This window comes from Coregonus lavaretus (genome assembly GCF_964263955.1).
Source record: "Coregonus lavaretus genome assembly, chromosome: 9".
Lineage (NCBI taxonomy): Eukaryota > Metazoa > Chordata > Actinopteri > Salmoniformes > Salmonidae > Coregonus > Coregonus lavaretus.
Window position 1 is genome coordinate 17,690,311 of NC_139996.1, and position 21,568 is coordinate 17,711,878.

General features: G+C 42.5%; 2 protein-coding genes across 10 annotated transcripts in view; both read right to left on the reverse strand.

The window, feature by feature from the left end:
- Positions 1-5,154, reverse strand: part of LOC311134738 (UPF0606 protein KIAA1549-like) — a gene marked incomplete at both ends in the record, with an annotated part of 79,380 nt that extends 74,226 nt beyond the window's left edge. Inside the window, one exon of the mRNA XM_084168511.1 lies at positions 5,022-5,154. Within this exon, the coding sequence (XP_084024637.1) occupies positions 5,022-5,154 (133 nt within the window). The remainder of the gene's footprint in view (positions 1-5,021) is intronic.
- Positions 5,155-12,875: 7,721 nt separating this feature from the next.
- LOC311135464 (homeodomain-interacting protein kinase 2-like) overlaps positions 12,876-21,568 on the reverse strand; it is a 113,344-nt gene continuing 104,651 nt past the window's right edge. For 2 of the 9 annotated variants that reach the window (XM_084169437.1, XM_084169436.1), the window contains exons 10-15: positions 21,337-21,467; positions 20,048-20,239; positions 19,286-19,624; positions 18,651-18,898; positions 18,192-18,349; positions 12,876-17,342 (exon numbers count right to left, since the gene is read on the reverse strand). In XM_084169437.1, coding sequence (XP_084025563.1) covers positions 16,824-17,342; positions 18,192-18,349; positions 18,651-18,898; positions 19,286-19,624; positions 20,048-20,239; positions 21,337-21,467 — 1,587 coding nt within the window. In that variant the 3' untranslated portion in view covers positions 12,876-16,823. Of the gene's footprint in view, positions 17,343-18,173; positions 18,350-18,626; positions 18,899-19,285; positions 19,625-20,047; positions 20,240-21,336; positions 21,468-21,568 lie in introns of all 9 variants that reach the window. The other 7 variants (XM_084169435.1, XM_084169433.1, XM_084169434.1 and 4 more) reach the window with 4 other exon arrangements.

Sequence of the window (21,568 nt, forward strand, 5' to 3'; positions counted from 1 at the left end):
AGTGTGGGTGAACGGATGATCTCTGCATGTGTAGTTCCCACCGTAAAGCATGGAGGAGGAGGTGTTATGGTGTGGGGGTGCTTTGCTGGTGACACTGTCTGTGATTTATTTAGAATTCAAGGCACACTTAACCAGTATGGCTACCACAGCATTCTGCAGCGATACGCCATCCCATCTGGTTTGGGCTTAGTGGGACTATCATTTGTTTTTCAACAGGACAAAGACCCAACACACCTCCAGGCTGTGTATGGGCTATTTTACCAAGAAGGAGAGTGTTGGAGTGCCGCATCCGATGACCTGGCCTCCACAATCCCCCGACCTCAACCCAATTGAGATAGCTTGGGATGAGTCGGACCGCAGAGTGAAGGAAAAGCAGCCAAAAAGTGCTCAGCATATGTGGGAACTCCTTCAAGACTGTTGGAAAAGCATTCCAGGTGAAGCTGGTTGAGAGAATGCCAAGAGTGTGCAAAACTGTCATCAAGGCAAAGGGTGGCTATTTGAAGAATCTCAAATATAAAATATATTTTGATTTGTTTAACACTTTTTTGGTTACTACATGATTCCATATGTGTTATTTCATAGTTTTGATGTCTTCACTATTATTCTACAATGTAGGAAATAGTAGAAATAAAGAAAAACCCTTGAATGAGTAGGTGTGTCCAAACTTTTGACTGGTACTGTACATTTTTGACACAGTAGGTACAATTATAGAATTATAAAATAAGCAAGTGCAACCCATAAATAAGATCCGAGAAATCATAAAAGCTGTCATTGTTGAAGCCTTGACGGAAAACTAATCCATTCAGTTTTGGATCTTGAACTGACGTCACCTTCATGTTCAGAGGTGGTAAGTACTCTCGGGTGGCAAACGCTACCAGTGTCTCTGTGCCTTAAGACATTGGCACTAATAACCTAACAAGCAGCCTCCAACAAGTCACAACTAGGTGCAAATAAGGACTACCCTATTGTCGCCTGATCCCTATTCACACCTGTGTCGCACACAGCCATGAATGTTTCCTACAAAACAACTAGCAAACAGGGCTGTAAAACCCAGAGTTTTGAAGGGACTGAGTCAGTAGTAATTCCAAGGACTGAAACACCACATGATGTGTAGCCTATTGGGTACGGTGGTTGGGAATAACAACACCCTGAAGTCAATTTCATATGCACCATTTGTCTAATTCCATTTTAGTGGTTACAAAAACTCATACAAAAAAACAGCATGGCAACGCCACTTGAGTAAAAGCTTGTCTGATATGCAGGAGTATAGTACATTATGCATAAATGCAGTTAACCGAAGTGCAGATAAAAACGTGATGCGAAGCAGCACTTGGCTAAATTTGTTCAATCATTCAGGAGGAGTGCTATAGATTTCCTGATTTATGGATTGATGCTTTCAATAGAACAAATGACTATGGGTGCCAATGGTAACGTTCCGTCAGAAAGCATGATCATTCAGCATCGTATCGTATCACACATTGAGATCTTATTTTAAATGATCAATTCAATACCCCTCTTAACATTGGCTATCGTGTAACACTGATGGGTAAACAGACAGTCCTGCAGTGAGTAGGCTAGGCCTAGGGAATTAATTATGAAACCTTTCAAGCATGCTCAGTTAAGAATCAATTGCTTAGGCCATCTGATGGCTTTATCAGATGGAAATAGCCAATAATCACATCTACTAGGTCTGGTATATACAGTTGAAGTCTGAAGTTTACATATACCTTAGCCAAATACATTTAAACTCAGTTTTTCACAATTCCTGACATTTAATCCTAGTAAAAATTCCCTGTCTTAGGTCAGTTAGGATCACCACTTTATTATAAGAATGTGAAATGTCAGAATAATAGTAGAGAAAATTATTTATTTCAGCTTTTATTTCTTTCATCACATTCCCAGTGGGTCAGAATAGCATTGTCTTTAAATTGTTTAACTTGGGTCAAACGTTTTCGGGTAGCCTTCCACAAGCTTCCCACAATAAGTTGGGTGAATTTTGGCCCATTCCTCCTGACAGAGCTGGTGTAACTGAGTCAGGTTTGTAGGCCTCCTTGCTCGCACACGCCTTTTCAGTTCTGCCCACACATTTTCTATAAGATTGAGGTCAAGGCTTTGTGATGGCCACTCCAATACCTTGACTTTGTTGTCCTATTTTGGAAGTATGCTTGGGGTCATTGTCCATTTGGAAGACCCATTTGCGACCAAGCTTTAATTTCCTGACTGATGTCTTGAGATGTTGCTTCAATATATCCACATAATTTTCCTTCCTCATGATGCCATCTATATTGTGAAGTACACCAGTCCCTCCTGCAGCAAAGCACCCCCACAGCATGATGCTGCCACCCCCGTGCTTCACGGTTGGGATTGTGTTCTTCGGCTTGCAAGCAACCCCCTTTTTCCTCCAAACATAACGATGGTCATTATGGCCAAACAGTTAAATTAATAAAAAACAGAATTACCTTATTTACATAAGTATTCAGACCCTTTGCAATGAGACTTGAAATTGAGCTTCGGTGCATCCTGTTTCCATTAAGCATCCTTGAGACGTTTCTACAACTTGATTGGAGTTCACCTGTGGTAAATTCAATTGATTGGACATCATTTGGAAAGGCACACGCCTACATGTCTATATAAGGTCCCACAGTTGACATTGCATGTCAGAGAAAATACCAAGCCTGAGGTCGAAGGAATTGTCCGTAGAGCTCCGAGACAAGATTGTGTCAAGGCACAGATCTGGGGAAGGATACCAAAACATTTCTGCAGCAGTGAAGGTCCCCAAGAACACAGTAGCCTCCATAATTCTTAAATGGAAGAAGTTTAGAACCACCAAGACTCTTCCTAGAGCTGGCCGCCCAGCCAAACTGAGCAATCGGGGGAGAAGGGCCTTGGTCAGGGAGGTGACCAAGAACTTGAAGGTCAGTCTGACAGAGTTCCTCTGTGGAGATGGGAGAACCTTCCAGAAGGACAACAATCTCTGCAGCACTCCACCAATCAGGCCTTTATGGTAGAGTGGCCAGATGGAAGCCACTCCTCAGTAAAAGGCACATGACAGCCCGCTTGGAGTTTGCCAAAAGGCACCTAAAGACTCTCAGACCATGAGAAACAAGATTCTCTGGTCTGATGAAACCAAGATTGAACTCTTTGGCCTGAATGCCAAGCGTCACGTCTGGAGGAAACCTGGCACCATCCCTACGGTGAAGCATGGTGGTGGCAGCATTATGCTGTGGGGATGTTTTTCAGCGGCAGGGACTAGGAGACTAGTCAAAATCGAGGCAAAGATGAACAGAGCAAAGTACAGAGAGATCCTTGATGAAAACCTGCTCCAGAGCACTCAGAACCTCAAACTGGGGCAAAGGTTCACCTTCCAACAGGACAACGACCCTAAGCACACAGCCAAGACAACGCATGAGTGGCTTCTGGACAAGTCTCTGAATGTCCTTGAGTGCCCCAGCCAGAACCCGGACTTGAACCCGATCGAACATCTCTGGAGAGACCTGAAAATAGCTGTGCAGTAACACTCCCCATCCAAACAGACAGAGCTTGAGAGGATCTGCAGAGAACAAATGGGAGAAACTCCCCAAATACAGGTGTGCCAAGCTTGTAGCGTCATTTCCAAGAAGACTCAAGGCTGTAATCGCTGCTAAGGTGCTTCAACAAAGTACTGAGTAAAGGGTCTGAATACTTATGTAAATGTGATATTTCAGATTTCTATTCTTTAAAACCTGTTTTTGCTTTGTCATTATGGGGTATTGTGTGTAGATTGATGAGGGGGAAAAACAATTTGATCAATTTTTGATTATAGCTGTAACGTAACAAAATGTGGAAAAAGGGGTCTGAATACTTTCCGAATGCACTGTATGCAAATAAATTAATTAAAAATCCTACAATGTGATTTTCTGGATTTTTTTCTCTCATTTTGTCTGTCATAGTTGACGTGTACCTATGATGAAAATTACAGGCCTCTCATCTTTTTAAGTGGGAGAACTTGCACAATTGGTGGCTGACTAAATACAAGTTTTTGATACACTGCCGATTTTGCAGGTTTTCCTACTTACAAAGCAGGTAGAGGTCTGTAATTCTTATCATAGGTACACTTCAAATTAATTACTTAAAAATCATGCAAATGTGATTCTCTGGATTTTTGTTTTAGATTCCGTCTCTCACAGTTGAAGTGTATCTATGATAAAAATTACAGACCTCTACATGCTTTGTAAGTAGGAAAACTTGCAAAAATCGGCAGTGTATCAAATACTTGTTCTCCCCACTGTATATTTATATTCCGGACTCTGACATTGATCGTTCTGATATTTATTAATGAATGTATTTAAATGTTTTGGATTTGTGTATATTGTTTTGTCTTGTTCCGTATTTCTGCACTGTTGTAGCTAGAAACATAAGCATTTCACTGCACCTGCGATAACACCTGCAATATAAATGTATGTGTACGCGACCAATAACATTTGATTTTGATATTTTACTGACTGAAAAGGCTGTTGTCAATATGGCAAATACATAAAGGCTATTCCACGGAGGGTAAATAAACACTGACATTTCCACATCGCATTCCATAGCCTTTCCCACCTGTTGATTTTCCACCTGTTACCAGTCAGGGATAGGCTACTTGCCAGTCCTATGTGAAGTTATCAAACATTAAAGTTAAACTCAGCGATATGACATTGATGCATAAAGTAAACAGCATAGTGGGTAAATTTCCACAACAACTAAGAGCGTTAAAGCGTTTTGGTCCCAGTGCACATGAGGGAAGTGTTGCATCTCGCTCATCTCAATATCTCCGGTGCTGCTCGTGGCAACGTAATTTTGCTATCTTTAAGATAATTTTACATAGGACTGGAAACTAACATGCTATGTGTGTAATAACACACAGTAGATGGCCTAGCTTCAAAACCCTTATTGATCCATGGTTGTTACATAATAACTGTATAGAGTTGTTACATTACGTCAGCACACTGCACAGAACAAATCAGTGGATCATGTTGTCTGTGAGAGATGTGTCTGCTTACCTGCTGCAGGTGAACCTGCTGTGATCATTGTCACCAACACCATCAGCCCTAGAACCGCTGCACTGAAGCCTTGAATGCGCAGAGCGGTCTTGGAAATCCCCAATGAACCCATAGAGAAGCTTAAACCCTCCATTGCATGGAAGTCATGGCATTTTATTCACTTATGATGCATCCCAGTAGATACCACGAGCTGGAGAATGCAGGTATTGCTTGTGTGATCTCCCTCAATGTACCCCTTCTTCCATATCATATATCGGCTTTCGGTAAGAGGGGAGTGATTAAGCTGTGTGCAAACAAAAACAATTTTGTCAGAAATATTCCATGCATTATGTGAGCATTGACAGTTGTATGTCTGTCTATCAATATGAGCACATAAAGCAAACAATTTGGGCAAAAACATATGCAGTCAAAAAAAGATGAACACACACAATACAGAAAGACAACACACATTAGGCTAAAAGCTTTCTGTTTATCTGAAAACCACTCCATCATAAGGACCCTGACATGACAGTGTGCTAGGCTGGATGCCGGCAGGCTAGTTAGGTCAACCCTGGCTGGGTGTTCAGCTGCCTGGCTAGGTCCTTTGTTCTCTCCTGGGTTAACCTTTCATATGAGGACATGCATTGCCTTTCTCAAAATCAGTAGAGCATTGAGGGAAACGTGCTACTCATTATGAAGACACCTAACTGCTCTGACATGCCAGTAGGCAAAGGTGATGCAAGCGCAAATCAGGGATTAGCTAAGTGTGGGGGAATTCACCCGCACGTGCTAAAACCAGAATTACAATGTAACATAGCAAATGTGAAAATCTGTGTGTGTGTCTGAGCGGCAACACTAGTAAATGCGAATATTATTCTTATTTACTTGCTAGCGAGCTAGCTATTTATACAGCAAGACTACACTAGCTACCTATTGGTAGCGAGCCTACAACAGTACCTAAGGGTCTCAATGTGGAAAATGATTCTGCCGGCACTACTACTAGCTAGCTAGCCTGCTGCTGCCTGGCTGACTGACTCGTCATGAGGTTGTCTCCTTGTCCTCCTCCCGACCCGTTTTTTCCATGAATATCATATTATCTTATGACTAAATAAAACAGGTAATACTTTGTTTTTCTCATAAACAAGCTTGAGTCAACATACAACAACGGAAACGATCCATAGACAAGTTTTAAAACAGTTTAGCTAGCTTGCGCTCGGAGTTCAAATAGATAACGGGAATGCTGTGCCCATCTAGCCTATGCATTTGCTGTGTCCCAATCACATAGCAGAGCACATCTTACCAAAACGGCGCTTCACGTTCTCTGTTTCTCTTTGTCTGGATGTTTTCATATCCATAAAACAATCAAATGAACCGGACTAGCTAAATACCACTTGAAATAGTTAGCTAGTGTAGCTAGCTAATATCATTGTCCTTTCCGTTTTCTTTGGGCATCTTTCGCTCTCGCAGTGGCCACTCGTCCTGAGGATTGCAATAACTCCTCCCCGAGCCCTGATTAGATATTTATTTTCTAACGTCCTACGATCATTGGCTGCAGTGCGGAGGGGTTAGGTTGTCCATCTCTATCGGCGTCTGTGGTTTCACCGTAACACCGTTCGTGCGATGCACCCAACCCCTTGAGCAATTAAATTAAATGGATAGATAGACAGACTGAATGGTAATTAACTATATCATACAGAAAATGTTTAACTTTTATTTTCCTGAAAGCATTGTCAGGGAAGGTATACAATAAACTATTTTCCCTACTTCAAATATTTGTTAGCAAAAGTAATAGTCAGCCCACCTATAAACAATAAACAATGTCATCCAATAGAGACAAGACTGTTAAACACTTTGATTTAACTATGAAGAATAGGGGAAATAACTGATTTGACCACGATGAAGTATCACAGCAAGAAAATATGGTTAATCATCGCCATCTAGTGGCATAAAACGGTCAGTAGAACATTTACATCGAGGATGGATTTGGAACTGTGCTTAGTCTGGCTACTGTACCTTAGTGATACTAAAGTAATAATCTACAGCTAGAGTTATATATTTTCTAGGCTAGGGTTATAGGGTTTCTAGGGTAAAGTTGATTGCACCCATTGAACTAGTCAAAGTAAAATATAGAGAAATGTGATACAAAACAGGTGATCAACAGATTAAATACTTGAGAGAAATTGGTGATCCCTTCATTTAGAGTAGATGTATTTGACTCCAGTTGCAGTTAAACATCATGCATCAACTAACTCCTTCAGTGAAGTGTCCTTCAGGTTATGTCAGGTGCATCATTATGTCTGTAAAAACCATAAATCAATTTGCCATGTTGATAAATTGTAAACACCCCCCCCCCCCCCCCCCCTTCACACACCAACACACACACACACACACACAAACACAGGAGATACAAATAATGACCATTGTATGAGACGGGAGACTGGTGCCGTGACTTAACAGTTTAATGTAAATCCAAGACAAAGTGTGATTACATTTCTACACATATACAATATGCATATGTGAGCATACAAGTTCTCATTAATAACTCGATTCACCTCGGAGACCGAAAAAATGATCAAAAGTAACAGTGAATAACAAGCTATAACATAGTTCACCACAACGCGAGCCCCTTCACCCTACAGTTAGTAAAGAGGGCAATTAAAATAACTATTTTCTTCTATGACCAAGTTGTCAGTTAAAATCCTCCTGTAAATGTACAATGCTGTCATTCGTTTTTTTGAAGCCTTTTATAAATTCACTCCATTTTTCTACAACGAAAATTATTAAAAGAAGCACACAACATCTTAATGGTAACACAAGCGCTTAGTAGCCAAGTACTCAACTTGTTAGGAGTTCAATGAATCATTCTTCTTATTCTCATTCTTATATTTCTTTAAACATTCTATAAAGCCAGTAAAATATCCATTCTCACAACATACTCAATAATATTAGTCTAAGGAATAGGGTACATATAAAGCTATATCAACAGATTGAAATAAGGAGACAATAAATGTAAATGAGAGAGACAATTAACAAAGAAGTATACTAGGAAATACTGCAGCACATAATAGCCTGAACAACAACTAATGACATTTCAACACCATTGAGAAACCATACAGCTATGGACACACAACAAGGTCAGGGTTTGATGCTTTCTTAGGTCTTGATACTTTGTAGAAAAATATCTATTTTTTTTACCCATTTCATTGTGAATGCAGTTGTTCAAGTACAAAAACAAAATCAGGATCAATATGACTGCAAAATGACTACAGTACAGTATGACAGTTACAGCAGTTTACTGTTATATCTCATCCATTGACCCTCTGTCATCTGTGGAGAAACAAGGTTTGTATTGGGATTTATCAATGGGAATTCATTAGGCAATAACCCATCCGCTGAAGGACATTGCTACAATGCTCATTTGCAATTTGAGCTGGCAAGAAATAGCTAAACAATATGTTTTCTAAACCAAATTGTTTCAAAATGTGTGCATAATCGGAAAATGAGACCTCTAATGTGTCTTTAGCAAGAGGGGAGAAAATAAGAAAACAATCATAAAATAAATGTTGGTTCTTAAGTACATGTGTACAAAAACTGGCCAAATGATAACACTTGACCTATTCCATTAATGGGGGCATCAAACCCTTGACTGCTTCGGCCTGAATCCCCAAAGAAAAAACCCAATGCAGGGGGTGATTCCCTTGACAAATATACAAACACAGACACATCAATTCTCATACAGAAGGGCTTTAAGAATGTGTTATTACTGGGTTACAGAGTTTCTGTGATGCATATAAGATAAATCATCCTAAAACAAGTACTTTTCCTACCTCCCTGCTTCTTTGGGAGAATGTGCTTCGCAAAGCTCTCATGAAGGGGAGGAGAGGTTGTGAGATTATTCTCTACTGGTAAGGTGTTAAAATGATTCAAGTCACTTCAGAGGGGTTTGACCAGAGAAGACTAACTGGCAATGTGTGCCATGCCTTCAGGAATTTCACAATATTTCATACAAGGATCCAGAAAAGATTACTCGCAATCACACTGTGGGAAAAGTTGGAAGCTGAACGCTTCTTGTGTAGCTCGAGTATTTCAAGAACAACAAAGTTGTAAAAATACCAGGCTTCATCAAGAGACCGCTTTACACAGGTCTCTTTAATTTAAACCACACCTTAAAGCTCTGAGTGTATTGTTTAGTTATTTGGAAGGCATTATTCTAACATTGAAATGGCTACTGTAGCAGGGGAGAGACGATGTTCAAAAGTAAATATACTTCATTACCACAAGAATACCACATTTTGGTAATTGTAAGGTCACTGGATCTACGTTGATGCTCACATTCTGAATCATATTTTCCATAAAACACATAACACGTTAAACAAAGTGGTGTGATACTAACATATTTTACTCATTAAAATGTTATTTAATTCAAAATATAGCAAGTCCATTGAAAGAAAATTGAGTGTAGGGTTAAAAGGGCTTCTCGTAATTTGCTAAATGTAGATTATACTGGAAAATGTTTTAATTAAATCAAATAAATCATATTTGAAAAGCCCATATTGGAAGAAACATTTTGAATTATTTTATGAATTTATGTTATCAAGTTGTTTTTGCTGGAATCATACTTATTGCATCTTGCAATTAAAATAAATAAATAATAATATATGCCATTTAGCAGAAGCTTTTATCCAAAGCGACTTACAGTCATGTGTGCATACATTTTTACATATGAGTGGCCCCGGGACTCGAACCCACAACCCTGGCGGTGCAAGCGCCAGTCTAGAAATCAAATCTTTACTTAAATTAATGATCACTCAAGCAGAAATATCTAAAGCATTTCAGATGAAGCAGGTCACATATTACATTCATTTTGTGCTAGTGACCATTAATTTAAAGGTATTATTGGTACTTTTTTTATTTTTCACTCTATAGGTCATTCCATGGCGTACTAACTTATAACATGTTTTTGTTTTTTACAAATTCATTTGTTTACAACATTAATAAAGCTAAAATACAACTTCAACAACATAAAAACACTTACATATAAAACAATTCAGAGAGAAGTTTGAGATTGAAATGGAACATTTAGGGGGCAACGAGTGACAGATTTAAAACATTTTTTTTTCAAATCATAGATGTTTGATGTTTGAGAATGGTGGACTGCAATTGGCAGTCAAATAGATTAAGATATTATGGCAACTTTAATCATTCATACAGTAACGTTTGCCCACTGACAAAGACATGATCAGTCTATAATTTTAATGGTAGGTTTATTTGAACAGTGAGAGACAGAATAACAACAAAAACATCCAGAAAAACGCATGTCAAAAATGTTATAAATTGATTTGCATTTTAATGAGGGAAATAAATATTTGACCCCTCTGCAAAACATGACTTAGTACTTGGTGGCAAAACCCTTTTTGGCAATCACAGAGGTCAGACGTTTCTTGTAGTTGGCTACCAGGTTTGCACACATCTCAGGAGGGATTTTGTCCCACTCCTCTTTGCAGATCTTCTCCAAGTCATTAAGGTTTCGAGGCTGACGTTTGGCAACTCGAACCTTCAGCTCCCTCCACAGATTTTCTATGGGATTAAGGTCTGGAGACTGGCTAGGCCACTCCAGGACCTTAATGTGCTTCTTCGTGAGCCACTCCTTTGTTGCCTTGGCCGTGTGTTTTGGGTCATTGTTATGCTGGAATACCCATCCACGACCCATTTTCAATGCCCTGGCTGAGGGAAGGAGGTTCTCACCCAAGATTTGACGGTACATGGCCCGGTGAAGTTGTCCTGTCCCCTTAGTAGAAAAACACCCCCAAAGCAGAATGTTTCCACCTCCATGTTTGACGGTGGGGATGGTGTTCTTGGGGTCATAGGCAGCATTCCTCCTCCTCCAAACACGGCGAGTTGAGTTGATGCCAAAGAGCTCGATTTTGGTCTCATCTGACCACAACACTTTCACCCAGTTATCCTCTGAATCATTCAGATGTTCATTGGCAAACTTCAGATGGGCCTGTATATGTGCTTTCTTGAGCAGGGGGACCTTGCGGGCGCTGCAGGATTTCAGTCCTTCATTGCATAGTGTGTTACCAATTGTTTTCTTGGTGACTATGGTCCCAGCTGCCTTGAGATCATTGACAAGATCCTCCCGTGTAGTTCTGGGCTGATTCCTCACCGTTCTCATGATCATTGCAACTCCACGAGGTGAGATCTTGCATGGAGCCCAAGGGCGAGGGAGATTGAAAGTTATTTTGTGTTTCTTCCATTTGCGAATAATCGCACCAACTGTTGTCACCTTCTCACCAAGCTGCTTGGTGATGGTCTTGTAGCCCATTCCAGCCTTGTGTAGGTCTACAATCTTGCCCCTGACATCCTTGGAGAGCTCTTTGGTCTTGGCCATGGTGGAGAGTTTGGAATCTGATTGATTGATTGCTTCTGTGGACAGGTGTCTTTTATACAGGTAACAAGCTGAGATTAGAAGCACTCCCTTTAAGAGTGTGCTCCTAATCTCAGCTCGTTACCTGTATAAAAGACACCTGGGAGCCAGAAATCTTTCTGATTGAGAGGGGGTCAAATACTTATTTCCCTCATTAAAATGCAAATCAATTTATAACATTTTTGACATGCGTTTTTCTGGATTTTGTTGTTGTTATTCTGTCTCTCACTGTTCAAATAAACCTACCATTAAAATTATAGACTGATCATGTCTTTGTCAGTGGGCAAACGTACAAAATCAGCAGGGGATCAAATACTTTTTTCCCGTCACTGTATTCATCCCCTTGGCTTTTTTCCTATTTTGTTGCATTACAACCTGTAATGTAAATGGATTTTTATTTGGATTTCATGTAATGGACATACACAAAATAACTTGTTAAAAAAAAATCTAAAAAATAAATAACGGAAAAGTGGTGCGTGCATATGTATTCACCCCCTTTGCTATGAAGCCCCTAAATAAGATATGGTAGAACCATTTACCTTCAGAAGTCACATAATTAGTTAGATTGCACACAGGTGGACTTTATTTAAGTGTCACATGATCTGTCATATGATCTCAGTATATATACACCTGTTCTGAAAGGCCCCAGAGTCTGCAACACCACTAAGCAAGTGGCACCACCAAGCAAGCGACACCATGAAGACCAAGGAGCTCTCCACAAGTTGTGGAGAAGTACAGATCAGGGTTGGATTATAAAAAAAATATCAGAAACTTTGAACATGCCACGGAGCACCATTAAATCCATTATTAAAAAATTGAAAGAATATGGCACCACAACAAACCTGCCAAGAGAGGGCCGCCCACCAAAACTCACGGACCAGGCAAGGAGGGCATTAATCAGAGAGGCAAAAAAGAGACCAAAGATAACCCTGAAGGAGCTGCAAAGCTCCACAGCGGAGATTGGAGTATCTGTCCATAGGACCACTTTAAGCTGTACACTCCACAGAGCTGGGCTTTACGGAAGAGTGGCCAGAAAAAAGCCATTGCTTAAAGAAAAAAAAAAAAAAACACGTTTGGTACTCTGGTCAGATGAGACTAAAATTGAGCTTTTTGGCCATCAAGGGAAACGCTTTGTCTGGCGCAAACCCAACACCTCTCATCACCCCGAGAACACCATCCCCACAGTGAAGCATGTTGGTGGCAGCATCATGCTGTGGGGATGTTTTTCATCGGCAGGGACTGTGAAACTGGTCAGAATTGAAGGAATGATGGATGGCGCTAAATACAGTGAAATTCTTGAGGGAAACCTGTTTCAGTCTTCCAGAGATTTGAGACTGGGACGGAGGTTCACCTTCCAGCAGGACAATGACCCTAAGCATACTGCTAAAGCAACACTCAAGTGGTTTAAGGGGAAACATTTAAATGTCTTGGAATGGCCTAGTCAAAGCCCAGACCTCAATCCAATTGAGAATCTGTGGTATGACTTAAAGATTGCTGTACACCAGCGGAACCCATCCAACTTGAAGGAGCTGGAGCAGTTCTGCCTTGAAGAATGGGCAAAAACCCCAGTGGCTAGATGTGCCAAGCTTATAGAGACATACCCCAAGAGACTTGCAGCTGTAATTGCTGCAAAAGGTGGCTCTACAAAGTATTGACTTTGGGGGGGTGAATAGTTATGCACGCTCAAGTTCTGATTTCTTGTCTTATTTCTTGTTTGTTTTACAATAAAAAAATATTTTGCATCTTCAAAGTGGTAGGCATGTTGTGTAAATCAAATGATACAAACCCCCAAAAAATCAATTTAAATTCCAGGTTGTAAGGCAACAAAATAGGAAAAATGCCAAGGCGGGTTAATACTTTCGCAAGCCACTGTATGAGTGTGTATCTGTGTGTTGTGCACATACAGTCTTTCTACAGTACTATATCTGTACACCTCACACACTAACATTTGCTTTGAACCCATCAATAGCCCTCAAAGCACACTCAATGTGCTGTAAAGGTACATGTTTAGACCAGAAGTTATTGCCAGACCACATGGGGATTATTTGTGTTTGTACAGTACATCATCAACATGTTGAATTTCTTTGGTGGGAAGAAAGAAAAGTCCCAAAATGACAAGTCAGTCCCCGTGATCAGAGAGTTATAGAGACTGTAGGGTGTGCAGTATGGACGCCAGATTCTCCCTGCAGTGGAATGTTTCAGTAGTCTGCCTCTTTATGGAGGGGCCAACCACTCGTGTGGAAAAGCATCTCCCTTATCTGTGTTCTTAGGCCCACAGGCCTCATGGAAATCAACAAAAAAGTACCAACAAGGATACACCACAGAACAGAAAGAAAATGATATAACCAGCAACCTATACATGTTACGCATCACATCTGCCAGGAACCCAAGGCTTGCATGGTGGAGCCGGTTGGAGGGAGTGTGGTGGCGTATTGGTGAAGTACCTAAATGTTGATGTTTTAGGTTTAGTTTAGGGAGCAAACCTGGGTCTGACACACTCAAGTCTAAGCTACCTACCTATAAGGGCTCAAATGGATTATTGTCAACTTTATAACCTTAATATTGTCAACTGTGCCTGAACACTTTACACAGGTATACACCCCCTCCCCCTATGAATACATAACATCACTGTACAGCAACTCCCGGTTACAAATCAAAATAGAAATGAGCCTAATAACAAATCACTTGCACTGATAAAAACATCCACGAGAATTATTGCAACAATCTGTAAAATAACACAATACAGTATATTCTGTACCTACAGCCATTTTAAAAGTTCAATAATAACGTTAAAATAAAATAATCACTTCAAATGAAGTACTATGGCATGACATGAGGGGATAAGGGGGAAGGCTCTCGCTAAAACCACAAGCAGTTCTAATGTGCCTACTTCATGAGGACACTACAACAAACAAAGTAATCATATATCATTGGCTACTAGAAATAAAACTGATATTAAATTAAGCAGCAAACACATAGAAGCAATAGCCCAATCAGTTCTCTTACTATCAGGTATCCCTTTCGGGTGGTATGATGTCTGTGAACACATGATTCCGAAGACAAAATGGATAGTGTCAACAAATGAAGCCCATTTCATAGTAAGCCCTTCCAGGTGTACGCAGTAGCATTTCTGTTCCGTTCACATCTCTCTCTATGCTGTGAGGTGCTACACAACCATCAGAGCAGAAATGACTAAATAACTTCCATTTATCTTTGCAAGACCACAACAACAACACAACAACTTGTATCAGAGTTAGGTGTGCATTCATGCATTGCCCCTGTAACTCCTGCCCACTGTCACTGTTACTACCAACCTGCTCCGTGCCAACATGCTATTCTTTTAGACCCATTTACATGAGGAAAGCCACCCCTACCACTCTGCCATCCTCAGTTCTTATCCAGACCAACCAAATGCTTTCTACTAGCCCCTTACTCACTCACTCACTCACTCCCGCCAGATCTGGGTTTAAATACTATTTAAAATCATTTCAAATACTTTAGCTGGGCTTGACAGAGTTTGCCTGGCGCAATGCAATAGTTGAAAAACTGCAAACCCCGCCCATCTGGCACTGCAGGCAGGCTAAAACAAACATTATAGTTATTTAAAAGATTTCAAATAGTATTTGAACCCAGGTCTGACTCCTAGCCAGCAACCTCTCAGCAGCCCTCAATACTCTGCTTCCCTAATGAAACAACCAGGCTCTTTCTCGGTGGCCTTCTGAGGATCACCGCCATAGCAACCACCACTTCCCATCAGGCCTTTCTATTGGCTTAGCTTTTAACCTTAGATTCCTATTTTTTCTCGAACTCTGGACTCTGTCACTTGAAATCACATAAAATGTTTTTGACAGTCACTTTCTTGTATTTTTGCATTGTCTGTTTCCCCTAAATGGATCCTTGTGCTGATACTTCTCTGTTCTATTTTTCCTGTACAGATTCCCTTGTGTGATACATCTCAAACTAAAGCCATTGTATGTATGTGCACCACGGTGACTTACAGTTATACTGAACACAAATTAACATTTATATCCAGCACACAATGTCAAGAGGATTGATCTAACGACTTTGGTTCAGTACCCCAGGCAAGTTAAACTCATGTACACTTAACAAAAAAGCCAAAGGTCAAGTAAATATGAACTCTGACCTCTTATCTCTGTAGTATACTGTCATAAGGATAGGACACAGAGCTAGGGGCTAAGCCTACACCTGGAAGATAAATCAAATCTGCCCCGACAATAAGACATCAATGAAAGGAACCAGTTCCAGCTAGTCTGTTGGTTCTCAAGGTTCCAGCGAAGTAAACTGTGTCGTTATATCTGTAAGGCACTACGAGGGAACAATGGTCAAACCTAAGACTGCGTAGGATTCCGAGTATTATAGCACAAAGGTGCAAGAGGTGGACTACACACACATGGCTGACAGTAGCACACGCACACACAGACAATCACGTTGTACATGCCTATGTTATTATAACCACTTTGTGCAATCACATTGGAAAAAGAGGAACAAATAAATTCTATTGGTATCAGAAAAAGTTATTCATAAAATAATATGGGTGCAGACTGCTACATTCTAAAAACGTGGCCCAGCTAAGACTCCTATACCTAAAACATAAGTCTCCTCAAAAAGGCGAGAACTAAAAAACAAAGGGAAAATACCTATTAATAGACTAGAACGATTTTTTGTCTTTCGTTGGTTATATTTCCAGAAGACTCCTGACTCCAGTTGTCTGTTGGAGAAGGAGGGGTGGGGAGGCGGAGGGGTGCTTTGTTCTCTCTCCCCCACACATTTAATTATTTGGAAATGTTTAAGACAGTTCAAGGCCATCATTATTTTTTGTATTCTTTGAAGAGCAGCAGGTTTCCGTATTTCACCTTCATTCCCAAATCCTCATGGGAATTCTCATGGGAATTCTTACGTTGGGAATTCCAACATCAAGAGAGGGACCCCTTGTTAAAACAGTCCCTTTCCAATTCAAGAGGGGAAAACCAAAACAAACAAAACGCTGTTTTAGAAGAACAAAAACCCTCCATCTCTCCCAAAGGCCCTTTATGAAGACATTGCTGTAAAATTACGAGAAATTACTCTCATTTGAAAGAGAGAAAACAAAGCAAAACTGGCCCTTTTGGAGAGAAAAAATGATGAAAAGAAAAAGAATAATATATATTCCACCTGTCCTTTCTCTTACTAGAGGGGCTGTCTATTTATTTACCTTTCTCCTCTGTCGTTATGTCTTCAAGTAAACGTGACAGTTTTTTAAAGATTGCATGTCTCTCTCTCTATCTCTCTGTCTGTGGAGTGGGGATAGGGAGGGAGGACATGGATTGAGCAGCAGCAGCATCATTGCTGGGGTCTGGATCTGGGGGGGTCTGGGTCTCCAGTGTGTTGGCTTTTCTCTAGAGGTAAGGGTACTGGTTCACCTTGGTAGGGCTCAGCGGGTATCCAGTGTAGACTGTGGAGGCAGGCGAGGCGCTGATGTATGTCTGGTGAGCAAACTGAGCCTGGTACTGGCTGTGGTGGAGGGTGGGCGAGGGCAGCACATGGTGCCCCATGCTGACGGGCACCTGGTGAACGATGCCCGGTGTGTGGTAGGTGGTGTGCTGGACCGTGTGGCGGGCAGAGCCCGGGGTTGCCACCAGGTGGGCCACAGTGCCCGTGGAGCCCAGGGCTGCGGGCGTGGTGGTGTAGGTGTAGAGGTGGGGCTGGCCGGGCAGGTGGGTGGCAGCCAGGTGGGTGGCAGCCAGGTGGGTGGCAGACAGGTGGGTGGCAGACAGGTGGGTGTGCACGTTGGCAGTGTGAGAAGGGCTGTTGTGGTGGTGGAAGGAGTAGGGCGCCTGGGCGCCGATGGTTGGGGTGATGTAAGCCTGCTGGCGCCGGTGGCCTCCGTTCCGCTCAGTTACCATGTGCTGCTGGGCCTGGAGAGGAGAGAAGAGAGATACGAGGATGGAGTCAGTGAAATCCAAATGCCAGTCTCACTTTCCACACAGTTAATCTATGCTGCAATAGTCTATGTGCCGGGGGGCTAGGGTCAGTCTGTTATATCTGGTGTAATTCTCCTGTCTTATCTGGTGTCATGTGTGAATTTAAGTATGCTCCCTCTAATTCTCTCTCTCTCTCCCTCCCCTCCCGGAGGACCTGAGCCCTAGGACCATGCCTCAGGACTACCTGGCCTGATGCCTCCTTGCTGTCCCCAGTCCACCTGGTTGTGCTGCTGCTCCAGTTTCAACTCTTCTGCCTGCGGCTATGGAACCCTGACCTGTTCACCGGACGTGCTACCCTGCTGTTTTCGACTCTATCTCTCTCTAACGCACCTAATGTCTCGACCTCTGAATGCTCGGCTATGAAAAGCCAACTGACATTTACTCCTGAGGTCCTGACCTGTTGCACCCTCAACAACCACTGAGATTATTTTTTGACCCTGCTGGTCATCTATGTACCTTTGAACGTCTTGAAGAACAATCTGGCCTTAATGGCCATTTACTCTTATTATCTCCACCTGGCACAACCAGAAGTGGACTGGCCACCCCTCAGAGCCTGGTTCCTCTCTAGGTTTCTTCCTAGGTTCCTGCCTTTCTAGGGAGTTTTTCCTAGCCACCGTGCTTCTACATCTGCATTGCTTACTGTATGGGGTTTTAGGCAGGGTTTCTGTATAGTACTTTGTGACATCTGCTGATGTAAAAAGGGTTTTATAAATAAATGTGATTGATTGATTGATAATTATATAAATCATTTAGATGGGTCCTTACTTGGCTCTCTCTCCATACCTGGCTGAGATTGAGAGGCTGCTGCTGCTGGAAGGGGTGTGGCCCCGAGCGCTGCTGTCGGTAAGCCACACCCCCCGACAGGTGGTTGTTGCCAGACACCATGCCCACGCCGTTGGAGGTTTTGAACTTGTACGCCGAATTCTGATGATTCATTGCATCTGCAGAGTAAAGGGAACAAGGTCAATCCAGGTCAAGAAAATAATAACACATTACAGTATAAATATGCAAAAAATAAATAATTGGGAACCGAGGTAGCAACAGTAACCAATGGGGCAGGGCTTAGCGAAGGTTCATTTGGAGAACCAACAATGATAATAATGGGTACATTTGTAACAATGTGTTTCAAATAATGATAATAGTATTTCCTATACTCTAGATGAAAGAGTATCAACCATCCCTCCCTGTCTAAGTGGGTGTGTGGATCTCTGTAAGTACCTGTGTAGATACCTGTGTAGGTACCTGGTATCAGGCGCTCACACTCGCTCAGCACCTCGCTGGACTGGCTCTTCAGAGGGGGAATGATGATGGAGCGAAGGTTGTTTCCGTTGCTGTAGTTGTCCAGTAGGGTGGTCTTGGAGTCATGGTAGCCGTTGTTGTTGGGCAGCCTGGACTCTACTGCATAGGGACTGTTGTTACTGGATGAGTCCGAGTCGGGGGAGTCGTGTACTGTGACACAGCTGATGATGTTCTTCCTCTGCTTGGATGAGCTGCAAGGAGGAGGATCACTTTTTAGTAATGGTACATATAGCATTGATCAGCCTACTAACCTTCTGACCAATGTTGGTGTCGATTCCATAATATATAGTGAATTCAGATCAATCCACAAAAAAATGCCCTTATGCCAATCATGTCCAATCGTATTACTGAATTGGCTGGAACTGAAAAGAAATGAAACCCTGCTCTTTCAGTAATGAAACTAAACAGGCACTAAACATGGCCTCCTGTCACGTAAGTTTGTTTGTAGTTTGTAAGTTTGTAAGTCACTCTGGATAAGAGCGTCTGCTAAATGACGTAAATGTAAATGTATGTACTTAAACCTGGCTCCCAGAACCCTGCATGTGTGTCATGTCTGACCCCAAATGGCTGACCTGTACCTGGTATGGTTGGTGTTGCTCTGATTGTGATCATCCTCCTCGTCCGTGTCACTGCTGATAGTGATGATGCTGACGGCAGGGCTGGGCGTATCAGGGATGATGATGGTCTGACGCTGCCCGTTGTGGTGCTGGTGGTGGTCCCGGGTGGTGCTGGAGGCCTGCTCTGCCTCGCCCCGTCCCCACCCTCCACAGCCCAGGGGGGGTCCGCAGCTGGAGCCGGAGGAAGGGCCATTGTTCTGAAGCACAGCACAACGTGGAGGGGTGTTCTCCTTCACCCGCTTGGAGCGCTGTGGTGATAGTACTGCCTGGGAGGAGGACACCTCGTACGCAGACACATTCCTGACGGGAGAGAGAGGAGGGGGGATGAGGTGGCACCTACTACTACAACCTAATACTAGGTGGCACCTACTACTACATACAGAGTAATAATACCGAAGACAGACACTGCCCAGGTAACAGCTGACAGATTATTTGCATTTTTTACGTTTCACTTTCGACTTCGAGCTGGCTATTGTGTTCTGATTGGTTGAAGGTTGAAAGCCGCCAGTGCCAAATAATCTTCACAGTGAATCAGGAAAGACAGGGGGACTGTAGGTGATGGTCAGTCACTGACTGTTTTGTGTTCAGATCTAAAGAGATCCTAGTTGTATAGGAGGTCGTAGTTGTGTAGGAGGTCCTAGTTGTGTAGGAGGTCCTAGTTGTGTAGGAGGTCCTAGTTGTGTAGGAGGTCCTAGTTGTGTAGGAGGTCCTAGTTATGCTTACCTGGCAGTCATCTTATGCTGCTTGTTCTTTTTGGAAGAGGAGTTGTTGTTATTGGTTGACGGTTGCCTCATCACATGGGCCACGCCCACATTGAGAGGCTGGTTGTGGTTGGATGGGAGGGTGACGTGGCCAGCCAGCAGCGCCGGCTGTTGCATGATGGGATTGTAATGGCCGCCGTGTGGGTGAGAATTCCTGGAACACAACAGAATGTCCCATCACTACTCTGAACCTGTATTTTATGTGTATATTTAAGTTTAAATATTATTATTATATCTAGAGAAACCGTCATTGTGACCTTGCCCCATTTTCATGTCTAACTACATATCTATAACTGCACATGAGTACATACTGCTTTACATAAGGGACTAGAGTTTAGACAAAGCATGTGTATTTCTCAGAGGAGGCCGTGGGTGGCAGCAATCACCACGTGAGACAGAGGGGAGAAAAGAGAGCGAGGGGAATACAGAGTGCGGGAGCGAGGGAGGGCAGCTGACACCAGCAGCTGTAGAGGGATAGTTCTGCAGAGGAAGTGCGACACTTTCCCAATCATCTTTGTAGGGAGAGAGAGAGAGAGAGAGAGAGAGAGAGAGAGAGAGAGAGAGAGAGAGAGAGAGAGAGAGAGAGAGAGAGAGAGAGAGAGAGAGAGAGAGAGAGAGAGAGAGAGAGAGAGAGAGAGAGAGAGAGAGATAGAGAGAGCGAGAGCGAGAGAGAGATTAACCTGGATGCTCGCATGCAGACACACACACCTGCATCCAGCTTATCTTCCTACAGGCCCCATCCATCTAACATGTCAACATTGTGACACGCCGTGCCTGGGATGATGTCCTTACATGTGCATACATCTCATCCCCCTAAAATATCTTATAAAAGCCCCGCTGTTCACTTGTAGACACTGATTCATGGCAGCCCTCTGAGTGCCTGTCACAAGGCCATGCTCTTCTGTCAATCAGGACACTGCTGTGCTGATCCTTTCTGCACTTTGTATACATCCAAACTTCCCCTGTTAACCAGGACTTTATGCACAGTTGGCCAATGAAACTAGCCTGGAATGTTAAGTGATACACTCTGTTAATCATGGTGAAACGGAGCATATCAAATTGGTTTGCAGGCTACAATGAAACTGTCATTTGGCTACACATATAGCTAGATATTCCAGGCTTATACTGTACAAAGTTGGTACGTTTGACCAAGTCTAATCTTTAATGTCTTCTCTGGTCCTTTAGGATTTGATTTGTTATGGTAGTGCTTATAAGACTCTGGTTACATAAGGAGGAGATCATGTTCCTTACCTCCAGTTAGCCAGGGGCTGGGAGGCCGTCATGGAGTCAGGGATGACGGTGGCGTGCTGGACTGAGGTGTGGGTGAGCTGCTGCCAGGCTGGTGGGAGGAGGATCTGCTGGGTGCCATTGGGCCAGGCCTGCTGGGGGGAGAGAAAAAGAGGAGATGGAGGAGAAGTGGTCAGTCAGAATTAAATACAACACTATTTATATTATATAGTATTTCTATTGTATCTCTATGGGA